The sequence below is a fragment of the Aspergillus tanneri genome (genome assembly GCF_003426965.1).
Source record: "Aspergillus tanneri strain NIH1004 chromosome Unknown AapTan_1_pilon_pilon_pilon, whole genome shotgun sequence".
Taxonomy (NCBI): domain Eukaryota; kingdom Fungi; phylum Ascomycota; class Eurotiomycetes; order Eurotiales; family Aspergillaceae; genus Aspergillus; species Aspergillus tanneri.
This window is the reverse complement of record NW_022984628.1, coordinates 4,912,160-4,927,269: the sequence shown is the minus strand read 5'-3', so window position 1 is coordinate 4,927,269 and position 15,110 is coordinate 4,912,160. Positions and strand designations below refer to the sequence as shown.

Here is a 15,110-nt window from a genome sequence, read left to right as displayed (position 1 = left end):
AGAATTCTAATATCCTCGGCCTCTATTTGCTTACGCTCGATTAGCTTTTGCTTAACAAGCGTTAAATCAGGAGGGAGGTGCTGTATAAAGCGATAAGCCTATGTTTTATCAACTGGTGGTGGCGGGAGTTAATTTGGCTTCGTGTTTCGGGCGATTACCGCATTCGCACATTGAGTAATTGTGCTTGCAGTGGGAGAAAGATTAACTAAATCAAGCTGCCGAATCCACTGAACTAAGGCATCCTCTTGCGATTGATTTAATCGCTTAGTAGTGATTGTACGAGTTGATCGAGAGTCACGGCCGTTGAAACGTGCCCAAAGCCGCGTGACTGGCACTTGAAACTCACGCGCAGTAGCTGCGATGTTGGGTTTTTTTGAGCGCCTGAGTGCTTCGCAGGCCTTAATAATACGATTTTCCACTTCGATATATTGCTCAGGCATGTTGGTGGTGATGAAAAATAGCTGAATAACTTCAAAAGTTGCGTTGGGCTGCGAAGTTGCGTTGGGGTGCGGCCTACCCACAACGCTGAAAAGCGGTGTTGGTAGGTGTGCTACGGCTTCTCCATCCCTAAACTTACCACTACCTCCAGTCTCTATGATCTCTGGTAGTGATTCTTTAAGCTTAAGGGCTTCCTTATTATTTAGCTTATTAATCTGCTTCCTTATTTTCTCCTTCGCTTCCTTCTTTCGGTCTAGAATTCGACGATTAATGTGGATATAGTAAATCTTATCTACCTTCTTAATCTTTAACCAGTTCTAATAGCGCAGGGATGGGAATAGGGCGGGCATTTAGGGCCGCCCTGAACTGAACTGAACTGATTTGTAACTGGTCCTGATTAGGACGTTATAAGAATATATGTCAAATAATATGGCCGTTGGTGGACCAGAATCATGTGACTGGATCGGGGTAAAAACCCCGCAGAGCACATAACAAAATAATCAAGCAGGAATAACCAAGAAGAATAATCAAGAAGAGCCCAACCAGCTTAATTCATTCAAATAAAACCTTTTCATCAATCGTACTCTATTTCATCTTCGGGACTAGTCGTATATCTGACAATATATACCCAATACCCCTTATAGCGGGGTTGGGCAGAACATCTTTCTAAATACAATTAATTTAGACAACCTCCTAATCAGAACCTATAAATCTAATGATAACCTACCTATATTATTACTACTAACATTATGTCTCACTCTCTAAATAGTGAGAGTCAATTACCTAGCGTATTTGCTACTCACAGTAAGATAATAGCTCTAAGACTTAGCGGACATCCGAATATAGCAGTGAGGCCGTTGAAGTTGACACCTCCTATAATATAGAAAAAACTGGCTATAGTAACTTTAACTGGGACCTATTTCCTGGATTTCAGGTTCCTTATCACTCAAAACTAGGTCGCAGAGCATGGATATGGACTCAGATGTATAAGATTAAGGAAACAGCAACAGGTATTAACTATTAAGTATGCTGTCTGCAAGCGCTGCCTTAAATTAAAGCCTAGGCAGAAGGGTACTGGATATATCTGGAAAAACAGCTCTACTAAACGCCTAATAGAGCACCTTGAAAAACACCACCAACTTACAGAGAAAGGGCCAATACAAAAACGGTCTCCGATTTTTAAACAGCTTTTTAATTATGGGCCACTAGAACAGCGTCTTATCAACTCTTTTATATCCTCTTTGAATCCTAAAAGATTTAAAAAGCTCCTTACACGCTGGATAGTCTTTGATAATGTTGTATTTGATCAGGTAGATAGCCCAGCATTTTAAGAGATAATGCTTTGTGCCAATAAAAGCCTGAAACAAGCAGGCTGTCTTCCTACTCGCAAAACAATTCGGGATTGGATTATAAAGGATTGGGAGGGCTATAAGGGTGTGATTGTAGAGCTTTTTAAAATAGTACAAGGAAAGGTTAATATATCCTTTAACATATGGTAGTCACGTAACATCCTTAGTCTCTACAGCCTAGTGGTTTATTTTATTAATATACATGGGAAGCTATATCAGTTTCTACTCAGCATCCCCTGGCTAGTCGGCTCTTATCATAGCATTAATATTGCAGAGAGTGTGGTAGCAATTATCCGCAAATTTAACTTGCAGGACAGAATTGGCTATTTTGTCCTTGATAACGCTGGAAATAACGATACTGAATGAGAGGGAAATGGTAGAACTCCGAAAGAGTAGGTCAAGGAGACACTTTTAGACAGTTCAGAAGTTGTGGGCCCCGAGCCCACAAGTTCCTGGTAGGAGGGAAGGCAACATTCCCTTTACGCAACTGCGTCCCGTGGTCTGTGAGAAGGTTGTTGATTGTCTATTACCTCTTCGAACGAGGACTTAAGATAATAGCTATCCATACAAATGTCACGTGCCAATCCCCCGAATTCCTCCACTACAGTATTAAGATCTGCAGTAGTTTTAATAGTGTTTCGTGTTGGAAATCAGGATGCCTAAGGCACCTTCATATGTCCTAGTCCCGCAGCGATGTGATATATCACATCCAGGTGCTAAGGGACACGTAGACATGAGGAAGCGTTTGTCTACGCTCTCTCTACTAGATAGAAGAATATACTCACCAAGCGATACTAGATCGCACGATAGTTTTCAATATACTATCCAGTCACCGCTATCCTAGCACCTCACGACATAGCTCCTTCCCCGAGATTCTCAACATTTCGCAACTAAATCTTTATATAAAAACAAGTGGCACTCCCTACACATGGATTTAGGATAGAAGCGGTAGGGGTTACTCCTTCCTTTAGTGGCTTTTTGAGAGAGACTGAGCAGTCCTTTTTCTCTTTTTAGGGCATGTGTTGGCTAGATACTTCTTACTATTATAAATAGGGGTGTCTACCATAAGAAACTAGGCACGAATACAATTGATGGAAGCATTTGAATCAAAGAAGTTCCAATCGATATTATGATCAGAAACATGGAAATATATACAAGCATCCAGGAATACTTTTACAACTTCGACTTGACCTTAGGATAAATCTCCCATTCACCTCCACCTCTTCCACCACCTTCGCCGCCGCCTCCTCCTTCCTCTTTCTCATTATCACCATTGTCTCGTCTGCTTCTTCTGATTCTCCTCTTTATATAGGTTCTTCTTCTCATTTTTCCACCCTGACCCCCTGCACTGTCGTTCTCCTTTCCTCCCCCACCCCCCTCCACTTCCACTTCCTCATCTATTTCCTCATCAATTTTTTCCTCTATTCTTTCACTTTTCTTTTGACGCCCCCTTCTTCCCCCGCCTCCACCTCCACCTCCGCCACCACCACCGCCTCTTCCTCTTTCTGCTGCAGGTGTTGGTTCAGGGCCGTCAACTTCCCTTTTTTTAATCACCTTATTGATATCCCTATCCGAGTCCTCTCGCAGGGGCAAGTCGGATGAGCCGTTGTTGGAAGCCATATATAGTGACCGTGGTGTGCCTTTAATCAAAATGCGGGATGAGTTGCCGCTTGGATTTCCCACGAATTGATCAATGAGGATTCTTCTTAATGTCGGAACTGCTAAAGAATCCTCTCGAGTCGACGAGGTTTTGATCAGGGTTGAAAGGTGGAAGTTCTGGATGGGAGGGTGCAATATCAGGAATTTAGGAATAGTCAACCCCTGGAGAATATCGCGCAGCGGTTTGGACGTTACGACATTGAATTATTTCTTTGCGAGAGGCAGTCGTAAATCGATGTTGCCCAAAGGTGTTCAATTGTGTGGAGCGAACAACCAACAGGGGAAATCGTCGTTGGGCTGAATGAGAAGTCTACGTTATAGAATGAAATTGCTTAATTGGAACCCATGAATCATTTTGGGAATGGCAAGGAACGTAGGTGAGCTTCCGGAGCTTCCGCGGTATGTAGCATGCATACTCTGTAGGTTGCAGCTTAGGCTGGAGCCCGAACCATTGGAATAAGGTTTGAAATCCGCTCTCTGGACTAGGGCGGTTTGTATTGTATACGCAGATCGGAGTACTTCATTATTAATACTAATTCACCATTAAATAATCTTCGCCAAAGAAAGGGTTGAACTGCGCGCCCTTAAAGACTTTTTTCTCCATTGATAGAGGTGGCAGAATGACATGACCAAAAAAAAAAAAAAAAAAGCTGACACGTTCCATATCTAAGACTTCTAGTTAAATAACTCATCATCCAAGCCAATTTTTGATTTATCCTGGTGTGGGGGGGGGGGGGGGGGGGGGGGGGGGGGGGGGGGGGGGGGGGGCTGAAGCTATGCACAAATAATAGATCGAGGCTCTTTATATGGAGACATATATCAGGTTGTCAACAAGAGGAGTCAGAGTAATGGCTATTATCGGCAGTGCAACGAACAAGCAGAGGCAAGAGGGAAGGTAGGCTTAGAGAACCAGTCATTTACAGGGGAGAACAGAAGGAAGATTGTAGCAAATAACTGTTACATTAATTATATGTCCAGCTTTTTTATGGGAGGATTGACTAGGGGTTGATTTATTGAATATTGGCCGTTTATTTAGTCTACTTGTCCTTGGAAATTCAATTGAGCAAGAATAAAGACATTACTACTGAAAGTATAAGCAATACATTCTTTACTATGCACTGTTTAAATCATTAATCCAGGTTGTAGTTGGGCTATATAAATAAGGGAAATGGTACGCTATGTCCTCATTCTACAACATCTTTACACTATTTCTCTCTATATTTACCTAAGCTCCAACGTCCTTCTACATCACCCAAGGGCAAGAGAGCACATCAGCAACAGTTCTTGCATAAATAATCGCCTTAGAGCTGCGGTCTATGATGTGGCTCCTTAATATATTTGATATTTCCAGAAGGATTCAAAAGTAACCACGGATACTTCACATATGTAGGGACCTAGTGCAGCTCTAAGTGACTCTCATTCTGACAAAACCTTTATGAGTGGCTCTTAGCCTGATCATAGCCACGTTGTGCTATACATATAGAAAGGCAATGCCAATCAGAGAATAATACGGGCCCCTTTCATCTGCCAAAAAAAAAAAATTCAGATTTCGGACTTGTATCAGCAGATGTACCTTGTCTAAATCATAAATATTCAGCAAGCATAGAAGATAAAAAACATTTATACTCATGATTAGGACCATATAAGCTCATGGTTGATTCCAAAATTTTGGTTGACTGTAGCAGACCAAAGCAACAGTTTCATATATATCATCTGGCCAGGAAAAATGCTTCGTTCAAACATTTAAATTTGACAATGCGGAGTTTCTGCCAGTATCGTTGTCTAGTCCAGAGGACCGTGAGTTTCAATCAACAAAAGAAGGAATTCGATACGGCTCTCCAATGTCTTAATTCGATCTGCGTTGATGGAGATAAGTATGAAACTAGGACCATATACAACGTACTCTGGTACTTTCAAAAGCGCTAATTAAGTGGCTGAGGATAGTTTCACCCTACTGGTTTTCGCCACGATTTTAAGTATAAAAAAGCACTGCTATGTCCAAGGGGATTAACTACCTGTATACTGCATTTGAAATACTTCTTGCTCTGCAAAGAGCTGGCTACGAAAGAAGAGCTGACATGTGTTCCCTACCTACATGCCGATCTAAATGATACATTAGACCTGAAGGGGCTTCTATCAAAAATCTACGCGCAAACATAAATTCTCGCATCACTATACAGGAAGAAAGCTCTACGGTGTGATTCATTGTCCCCAGACAAAGAGGTCGTTGAAAGCCGTGACATGCAGATACAACTCTTCAAGGGTGCGATAAATACAGCTATTCAAAGATGGACTGACAGCCATTGAAAGCTCAAGAGGCAGATGCCGTTATCAACGAGAGGACAAACCAAAGTAGTCCAGGTGATAGTAGGCAGCAGACTCAAATTGTCTTCTGCGAAGACTAATCGGGCAGAATAAGTACCTCAATCAACGTATGCGCCTTCTTTTGATTATTCAGCTATGTTGGAAGTACTTCTTGATCAGCTTCAAGCGGTCGACACTCTCATGTACGCCCGAGCACACACGGCATTTGACTTTGGCAAAAACCATAAAACGATGGAATTGAAAATCAAGTCTATCCGTCGTCACCGATTAAGCAAAGTAGACGAAGTAACGAAAATCGCTGGCTGGCTAAGCCTCCTTCTCTAGTGATTACCACCACTACCCAGATGACGAAATTGGAAGCAGAAAATAAGAAGCTGACAGAACCTTTCGACGTCCTGCGTCGCAACTTGAGGGTTTTAATATTCTGCAACCCACGACTATATAGTACATTGTGCAGAGAGGAGAATCATCTTGAGCTTAATATACTAAAAGAACCTCAGTATATCGGATCCATTTAAGCCCTGTCATTGAGCAGCACTTGAAAGTGACTACACTAGAGAATCTTTGGCCTCGTAATATACTAGCTAGCGGCTGGTGATTTAAACCAATATTTTGAGAAGGTTAATAATGTCAAAAGTTGTTCACTTTCAACACAAGAAAGGCCGGCTGGCCCAATGGCAAGGCGTTTGACTACGAATCAAAAGATTGCAGGTTCGATCCCTGCGTCGGTCAAAGATTCTTTTTCATGTTTCTCTCATGTTTCAATTTTTTTACTTTCAGGTTTTTATTTTCCAAAAATTTTTTTGCCTTAGATTAAACCATCGAGCCTACAGATCTTCGTTCGTATCCTGAACTTGACAGCGAACCCGAATGCTGCTGATAGTCAGAATTCTGGTTAAGTCCTTTTCCAGGTCTTGGCTTATGTGCTTTACATGCCGAAGAATGTTTGGGTTTCCCGTGTTGTCGGTCTTGAACAAACGCATGTTGATTACAGGTTGGAATATCTCCACGGCTTCGCAGGTTGCATTATAGGTATTTGGGGGGGTGGTTCTTCCATTGTATATATCCCTTAGGCGAAGAGAAATTCAAGACATGCAACTTGGAGTGAAGGGCCTTGTGTTAAATGGGCTGGTGTGCTTAAGCTATCTTTATGGAAAGAATGAGATCGGAAGGTGGTTTGTCTTTTGTGTGAGCTTGGGCATTTAATAAAAAAAGTGAATCAAATTAAGCCGTCTGGAGAAAAGTAATAGATCCATACTAATTGCTAAAAGATGTAGTGTATTAAATTATGCTAACCCAATATTTCTTCAAATGTATCTCCATACATAAAGGTAGACCAACCTCAGTCTAGCTAAAGATGAGCCAGAGAATACAGATACGACAAGACCCTCGATTTTGAGTCCAAAAATTCAAGAACCAGCTTGAAGAATCACATTCTCACATTCCGCCTTTTCAACCATCTTCGTAAGAGCGTCGGCTACACCATACGAAAAGGCATATCCACCTCCACCAAAGCCATAGGCAGATAGGATTATACGACTGCCGATTTGCTCGGAATCCAGACGAAATCCGCCTTGCCTCGAGGGACGGATACCAACAATATAGCTGAGTGCATCTTCACTGGGATTCTCCGGGATAATATCGGGGGCAAGACGATGGGCACGCGCGATTTCATCTCGAGCAATTTCCATGTCTACTTCAGGAGAACTACATATGGTCAGCCAAGGGTTAGATTTGAGGTAGCAAAACTTCGACCACGTACACATTATCCCTTTCCTTGACCCCTCCTAGTACAAGGCCGTTGGATAGTGGTCGGGGAATAATGTAAGTATATTCTTTGCCGTTGCGGAAGTACATTGTTTTGCAGTTGCCCGTCCGCAAGAACACATTTTGACCTCGTTCAGGGAAACACTTGTCGTCCTGGACATCAGTGAGTGACTTGCTGCCCAGTCCACTGGCATTGATAAAGATATACGACTCAGGGAACATGGTGTATAGCTCCTGCAGAGATTCGACTCGCTTCCGGATAAAATGACCACCAAGCGACGTGATCTTCTTGCCAAGATATGGCATATGTCGTGTAGGATCTGTAACAAGAGAGTCAAAGGCCCACCCACAACTAAAATTGGAGGGGTATTCGTCAGGGCCCAACTCTCGAAACTGATCTCAGGTTTAGTGTTTGGCCATTCTCCCTCGCCTTGTCTGAAGTCCGCCACCTTACCTTGGACACCACGTTCTTCCCCCAGAGAGAGGAACTGGAAGGGGGCTGCTCGAGGTATTCGCGGGAATCAACAATACAGACCCCAGATTCCAGATCCTCCTGGGCCATCATGAGCAGATGACGGTGAGTAACAGCCTGGAGGTATTGATATTCGGGACAGATGCCGCCAGCTGCATGCCATGCAGCTCCGGCCCAAGCGGATGCATAGAAGATGTTCTGATCGCCAGGTAAATACTCCGCTACCAGTATAACACGAAAGCCATTGAGAAGTAGCTGTCGTGCTGTAGCACAGCCGATAATCCCAGCGCCTAAAATGATGACAGGGCGCTGCGCGAAGGGTGTGTCGTTCCCCATTTGTGCCTGTGTATAGTATTATCCACACTTTGGAAGACCAGATCAGAAGGCCCCTCTCTAGATTGGATAGTCACTAGATAGGCGAGAACCAACAAAACAAGACAGGATCAAAATGAGAAATGTAGGAGGCAAAATATAGAGATCAAAGGATGAAGCAATGCCAATCAATTTGTCAGATTCCACTCGATAGGTATTCTGCACGCCATAGCCACGGCCGTTCTATCCCCCCACGGAACAGACAATTTGTCACGACTATCTTATCTCACGGAGGATGACTGGCCATCGAATTTCTATGGAGTACGGTTGGGTTGTTGTGTTGACTAGTCGAGATGGCTGTCGGGTGGAAGCGCCTAGATCCGACCGTCGGCTCAACCCGCTTGGTGCAACTTCCACACACAATTAGAATAATTTTCTCGGATTCTGATCAAAGGAAGGTGTAGCCGGTTGTTGGACAGACCGCCGCAGATAGTCAGCGAGTCAGTGATTCATTCTCAGGCTCGTGGGAAGCAATTGCGTGACCGATCTGGCGGGCTATTCCGACAGCCACGGTTATGATGTAAATCACCTGCTACATTTACTTAGTCTACACTGGAGCACAGTAGTGGACGGTCTGGACTACCTACTCTGTACTGCTGCATTAGGGAGGGGTTGTGCACAAGCTGTCCAAGATCGTCACCATATTGATCTGAACAATCCCAAACACCAAGTGGGGAGCAACAAATTCGTTGTATTCTTGAATTCCAGAAAGAAGCAAGTGGCAGCGGAAGGTGCCGACAATCGGGCGGCTTGGCGTCACGGGCTCAGGCACTAAACCTGATGGGGCCACACTACCTGTGCTGCCGCCACCATCTGGCACGATTCAGGAATCAGAAACCCTCAGTGTGCCGATTTCTCCCACATTCAGGTTCATGCTAATCCCGATTTTGTTCCTGCTAGCCTGCTGCATGTGCGATGCCTATAGAGCTATCGTCTGATGAAAAGTCGCTGCGGGACGTCTCAATCCAGGTGGGTTGACCCAATTTTTCCAGTGCAACCTTACCCCATCACAATCTTGCTCACAGCCCTGTCTGTTTTGCTCTGTAACCTTCCCCTATCCCGTTCTTCGGTTGACCTGCTTCCCACGTGGTTGGTGGCCCTACTGCATTGGAAACCGCCCATTCCCGACCCCCGTCGTGGAAGGGGCCCAACAGTCAAGATCGCCCGTGGTTCCCCGAGACACTATATTCTAACCCCCCGTTGATTGTTAGGTACCACTCCCCCGGGGCACAGACCATGACATTGCCGTTCTGAGCGACCGGGATGCCGCGGAGATCCTACCTTACGAAGCCGATGATTCCCCTTTCCCGGAGGTACGGGCTGCTGTGCAGCCCAAGGATGATGTACTGCTACCGATTAATACCGTTCGCATGTGGATAATTGGACTTCTCTTCACCGTAGTATGTCTGATTGGATAGATGGGCCTGTGTAGCACAGACCTCCGACGAGACTGACGGCTATAGGTTGGAAGCGGTTTGAATCAGTTTTTTAGCTTGCGGCAGCCTAGTGTCACCATCAGTGCGCTGGTTGCACAGCTGGCTGCATACCCTGTTGGCTGTGCTTGGGCCCGATGGATGCCGCTGGGTCGATTGAATCCGGATCGCCATTTCAACATCAAAGAGCATGCCTTGGTTACGATTATGGCCAATGTCTCGTTTGGCTCGGCTGCAGCAACCCAGGTCATCGAAGCCATGGTCAAGTTCTATGGCATGCCCTCCAAGGGTGGCTTCGAGATCCTGTTCACCATCACCACGCAGTTGTTTGGGCTTGGTCTGGCTGGGATGGCCTCACGCTGGCTCGTGGGGCCCGCAACGATGATCTGGCCACAGGTCCTATCCAACGCTGCGCTTCTGTCTACCCTGCATTCTCGGTCCAATATTCTTGCGGATGGCTGGATCATTTCACGCCTGCGCTTCTTCCTCCTAGTTTTGTTCGCTGGAGCTATTTGGTATTTCGTTCCAGGCTACCTCTTCACAGCGCTGAGCACCTTCAGCTTTATCTGCTGGATTGCGCCAACGAACGTAGTCCTCAATCAGCTGTTTGGCCAGCGGACTGGGCTAGGCATGTCGGTGTTCACATTTGACTGGGCGCAAGTAGTCTTTGCCAACCAAAGTCCGCTTTTGGTTCCTTTTTGGGCTGGGTGTAATGTTATGGGGTCATTTGTTCTGTTTTTCTGGATTATCTGCCCGATTTTGTACTACACTAACACCTGGTATTCTGCCTACTTGCCACTGCTCAACCCCAATACCTTTGACAATAAGGGTCAACCTTACAAGGTTAATCGTGTCATGAATCCAGACGGTTCGGTGAATGCAGAGGCTTACCGCAGCTACTCCCCCATGTTCCTTCCGGCGGGTTATGCGGTGACTTACGGGGTCGCGTTTGCGAACCTGACTGGTATCTTTGTCCACATTGGACTTTACCATTGGAAAGACCTATGGGAGCAATGGAAGGGACGGAACAAAAAAGATATCCATTCGCGACTGATGCAGTCGTACGTCGAAGTACCATGGTGGTGGTTTGGCGTTGTGACGCTCCTGATGTTTGTCCTGAGTATTGTGACCAATGAAGTGTGGCATACGGGCTTACCCGCTTGGGCGGTGCTTCTGGCGTATCTGTTACCGGCGGTCTACTTCATTCCAATTGGGATTATCAAAGCGGTGACTAATATCTCGAGCAACCAGCTGAACTTAATCACAGAGTTTATCGGAGGATATGCATTCCTCGGACGTCCTGTTGCCAATATGGCTTTTAAGTTCTATGGATATGTGGCTGTATCACAAGGACTTGAGTAAGTTCATCCTGGGCGACCAATCGAAATTATTCTGACTGGGTAGGTTTGTTGCCGACATGAAACTCGCGCACTACCTGCACATTCCTCCCCGCATACTGTTTCTGGCTCAGGGACTGGCTACGCTGATCGGCGCTGCAGTGCAATGCGGTGTGACCGTACTTATGATTACTCGGGTTGATGGTATTTGTGAACCAGATTCAGCCGGTGGATTCAGTTGCCCTCATGGACATGTGACGTACTCATCGTCTCTGATATGGGGTATGATACTCTCCCACTTTAGTTTTCTACAGAAGTAAGAATTTGGTACTGACTTCTTAGGCGCGCTCGGTCCTGCGAGAAATTTTTCCTCGGGTGAGATTTATGGCAATCTACTGTGGTTCTTCCTAGTTGGACCTGTTGTTGTGGTCATCACATATCTCCTGGGACGTCGCTGGAAGCAGTTCAGCTATGTGTCATGGCCGGTAGCGTTCGGCGCTATGAGCCAGGTCCCTCCAGCGACGGGGATCAGCTTTTCCTCGTGGTGGATAGTGAACTCCATCTTCAATGGAATCATCAAGCGACGGAAACCGGCTTGGTGGGCGAAGTATAGTAAGTGCATTTATCCCCCCCTTCTGGCTGACGTAGCTGATCCTGAAAAGACTACGTTCTGTCTGCCGCATTGGACTCGGGCGTCGCTGTAGCCACCGTGGTCATCTTCTTTTGCATTATTCTTCCCGCTGGCACGCTGCACTGGTGGGGGAATGAGGTATTTAAGCAGACGGCTGATGGGATGGGGACTCCGTGGAAGAAGCTGCCCGAATCAGGATTTTTCGGGCCCGAGATAGGGACATGGCAGTGAGTGCATATATTGCAGCGATATGTGAATAGACTAGAAGACCATAGAAACGACATGAATAATGCTAATACAGATATCCGAGACACCATGACATTATTATCTACCTCGTAATATTATTTACTTGACTCTCTTTCCTCTCACCCAAACCCCGACAATATTGCGATCATCCCCGGTCATAACAAACTTCTCAAACACATCTCTACGGCTCTCTCCCTCGGCCACATCAGCCATGACCCCATCCACATCCACACTAACCAACAGGGCATCCAGTTCCTTTCCGGGAACGAAATTCCCAACTTTAGCATCCAAACCCGCAACCCTGGCTCCTCCCAACGTGGCCATATAAAATCCCTCATCGACCGACAACGCCTCACCCTTACCCTGGGAGATGGTCTTCCGCGCCACGGAAACCAAATACGCCTGTCTCATAACCTCCAACATACTACTCGTGTAGCCGCCGCCGCAATCAGTGCCCAGTCCGACCTTGATCCCGGCATCGAGATACTCTCGCACCGGCGCAATCATGTATTCATCCATGCAGGTGTTCGAGACAGGACAATGCGCGATGCCACAATCCAATTGTCTGAGTCGGTCCAGCTCCCCGTGTTTGAGGAATATGGCGTGTGCGAGAATCGACTTGTTGGTGAGGAGATGGAAGGATTCGTAGATCTCGGTTTCCGAGGTGAAGGTGGGGAATAGAGAGGCCGTGAAGTCAATTTCGGCGCGGGATTCGTTGAAATGGGTTTGAATAGGGAGATGGGGGTGTTTCCGGGCCAGATCACCGAGTCCGGAGAGAAGATCAGGGGAGCAAGAAATGGCGAAGCGAGGTGTTAACACGGGGGTGATGAGATTGTGGATGGGGTCGAGGGCTTGAAGTTCGTGGATGAAGGACTCAGTGTCGACGAGAGATTGGTCGGTCGAGGACTCGGTGTACCAGGAGGGTGCGTGGCGGTTCATATTGCATTTACCGATCAGGGCACGTTGCCCGAGTTGGAGACAGATGCGGGCGAGGATCAATGAGGCAGATTTGTGCAGCGAACCGTAGTAGCATGCTGTGGTGATGCCTTGGTTGAGACCGCCGCGGACGCATGAGGTGTAGAGTTTTGTGGCGTGGTCAGGAGATGCGCATTTGGCTTCGTTGGCGAAGGTGAGGGTTTCAAGCCAGGCGAGGAGGGGTAGGCCGCGGCCGAGACCACGTTGGGACCATTGCGGTGCATGGGTGTGCGTGTCGATGAAGCCCGGGCAGAGGAATTGAGAGGATGAGAGGAATAGCGTGGGACAGGTGGATGGGGTGAGGTGGTGGGGGGAGAGGAGCGAGGGGATGTCGTCCGGGTCGGTGGACGGGTGGATGGAAAGGATGGTTCCGGACGACGAGACGACGATAAGGGTGTTGGCGAGGATTTCAAGGGTAGAGGGGGAGATGGAGTGGATGAGAGTGCCGTGGAAGCTGTGGGCCATGGTGTTGGGTGGAGGTTGGAAGGTTGAAGTAGAGAAGTTGGTTCAGGAGAATTGATGAGGGGTACCCACGTGGATTCAGGCACGGGATGAAAACTATACAGAAAGGAAGAGAAAACAGAATTTCTAACATCTTATTCTCAAAAGAATACCATACATATTATCACTACGAGCTACTCTTACTACTTAGCCTCCTCAACTACAGATGGTGCAATCCTGGTCAACTTCTCGTCAGTTTCAGTGAGTTCTCTTTCTGGATTCGACTGTGAAATGATCCTTGCACCAGCCTGTATCCATTGCTTATGATTGTCCTGGAACACATTACAAAGAACGAGAGGCGCTTCAAGAGATTTGACATCATCCAGCATTACTATGGCCCCGGCATATAGCTCCCTCGGCTGAATCTCTATATGTTGAATGGCTTCGAGTACCAGTCGCCGTGATCTATAGGAACATGATTCTAATGTATCCCTGGCATCCTTTTCGAGCTGAAGTGTGCCTGTCCCCCAAGACCCAAGATGTTAGACACTACAACGTGATCGAACAGACATCAGATCCTCCACCATAATGGTGCCTTCTTTATTCTCTACAACCTGATGAATCTCTCCAATCGGTGCTTTAACGGACAGCACGTGTTCCACGATCTCTTTGGGATCATTCAGCAAATCTTGCCGCAGACGATTGACTTCGACTTCTGTCCCTTTGCGTAATTCCGTCCCAGCCAATGGTTCTGTGGTAACTTTGCCATTCTCCACTGATACCTTCAACTCCGGGCTGAATCCGATGGCTTGGAAACTAGCCTGACTGAATGAAAAGCTCCGGGCGGGGGTATTTGAGAGTCGACCGTGGAACAAGGTCACAGGCATGTCTACCCTGTTGTCGAGGCTCACACCTCGTGACAGAATTATCTTAGTGTATCCCCCTTTGTCTATGCCAGAGTCACCCTTCAACCAGACTATAATACAATCACCAGATGCGATCCCGGGGAGGTGAGAAGACTTTGCCGTGTAACTATGAATACAACCAGATTTGGTCCACCAGCTTGTCTTCAGACTCTCGATACACGGGAGAACGCAGAAGAAGAGTACAAACCTCGGGTATCTGAAGGCCTGGCCTGCCCGTGGGACCATGAAGCTTAGGAGGGACCACGATCCTGGTTGTATGCTAGCCCATGTATGTGAGACATATAGTTGAAGCCGACTTGTCCGAATATTTTGCCTTTACATTTTGAGTGTTGAGACACAAGTTCTCTCGAAATTTCCCAAACTGGAATGTTGGCTAAATATAAATCATGCTTCTCTTCAACACTCACCGTCACTGTTTTCCTTGTGGGGTAATCAAGGATACGTGACGACCTATATCAATATGCCAGGTATCTCAGCGTTCGTACGGACAGGTAGTCGCTCTGCTTATTCGTTGATAACAACATAACGACAATCTCCAAAGCATCGGCTTTCGAAGATGGGAGAGTAACAGATATATAAGCATCGATTTGCCAGCTAAGGCCTATGTATTTCGGACAGAATAACAATTGGCAAAGTGCTGTAGACAGAAGTACAGAGCGCGGAATTAGCAAGTCTAGTCGGATGTTTGAAATAATGGTTAAGATATCCCCTCTACCAATATTTCATGGTTCCTTGGTCG

General features: G+C 46.4%; 4 protein-coding genes and 1 non-coding gene across 5 annotated transcripts; 2 read left to right on the top strand and 3 right to left on the bottom strand.

Moving 5' to 3' along the window:
- Window positions 1-6,431: 6,431 nt before the first annotated feature.
- ATNIH1004_003595 lies at window positions 6,432-6,503 on the top strand. The gene has a single exon. It is a non-coding gene; the product is annotated as a tRNA-Arg (tRNA).
- A 677-nt stretch (window positions 6,504-7,180) lies between these two features.
- Window positions 7,181-8,346, bottom strand: ATNIH1004_003594 (FAD-dependent oxidoreductase; the record flags this gene model as incomplete). The annotated part of the gene is made up of 3 exons (XM_033568271.1): window positions 7,181-7,478; window positions 7,534-7,931; window positions 7,993-8,346. The coding sequence occupies 3 exons, from the start codon at window positions 8,344-8,346 to the stop codon at window positions 7,181-7,183; spliced, it is 1,050 nt and encodes a 349-aa protein (XP_033430266.1).
- Window positions 8,347-9,162: 816 nt separating this feature from the next.
- optF (small oligopeptide transporter, OPT family) lies at window positions 9,163-12,014 on the top strand (the record flags this gene model as incomplete). Its single annotated transcript, XM_033568270.1, has 7 exons — window positions 9,163-9,225; window positions 9,283-9,351; window positions 9,594-9,782; window positions 9,846-11,173; window positions 11,220-11,434; window positions 11,495-11,764; window positions 11,815-12,014. 7 exons carry the CDS (start codon window positions 9,163-9,165, stop codon window positions 12,012-12,014), a joined length of 2,334 nt encoding a protein of 777 aa, XP_033430265.1.
- A 114-nt stretch (window positions 12,015-12,128) lies between these two features.
- ATNIH1004_003592 (putative guanine deaminase) lies at window positions 12,129-13,469 on the bottom strand (the record flags this gene model as incomplete). The annotated part of the gene is made up of 1 exon (XM_033568269.1): window positions 12,129-13,469. The coding sequence occupies one exon, from the start codon at window positions 13,467-13,469 to the stop codon at window positions 12,129-12,131; it is 1,341 nt and encodes a 446-aa protein (XP_033430264.1).
- A 518-nt stretch (window positions 13,470-13,987) lies between these two features.
- Window positions 13,988-14,332, bottom strand: ATNIH1004_003591 (uncharacterized protein; the record flags this gene model as incomplete). The annotated part of the gene is made up of 1 exon (XM_033568268.1): window positions 13,988-14,332. The coding sequence occupies one exon, from the start codon at window positions 14,330-14,332 to the stop codon at window positions 13,988-13,990; it is 345 nt and encodes a 114-aa protein (XP_033430263.1).
- Between the last annotated feature and the right edge of the window lie 778 nt (window positions 14,333-15,110).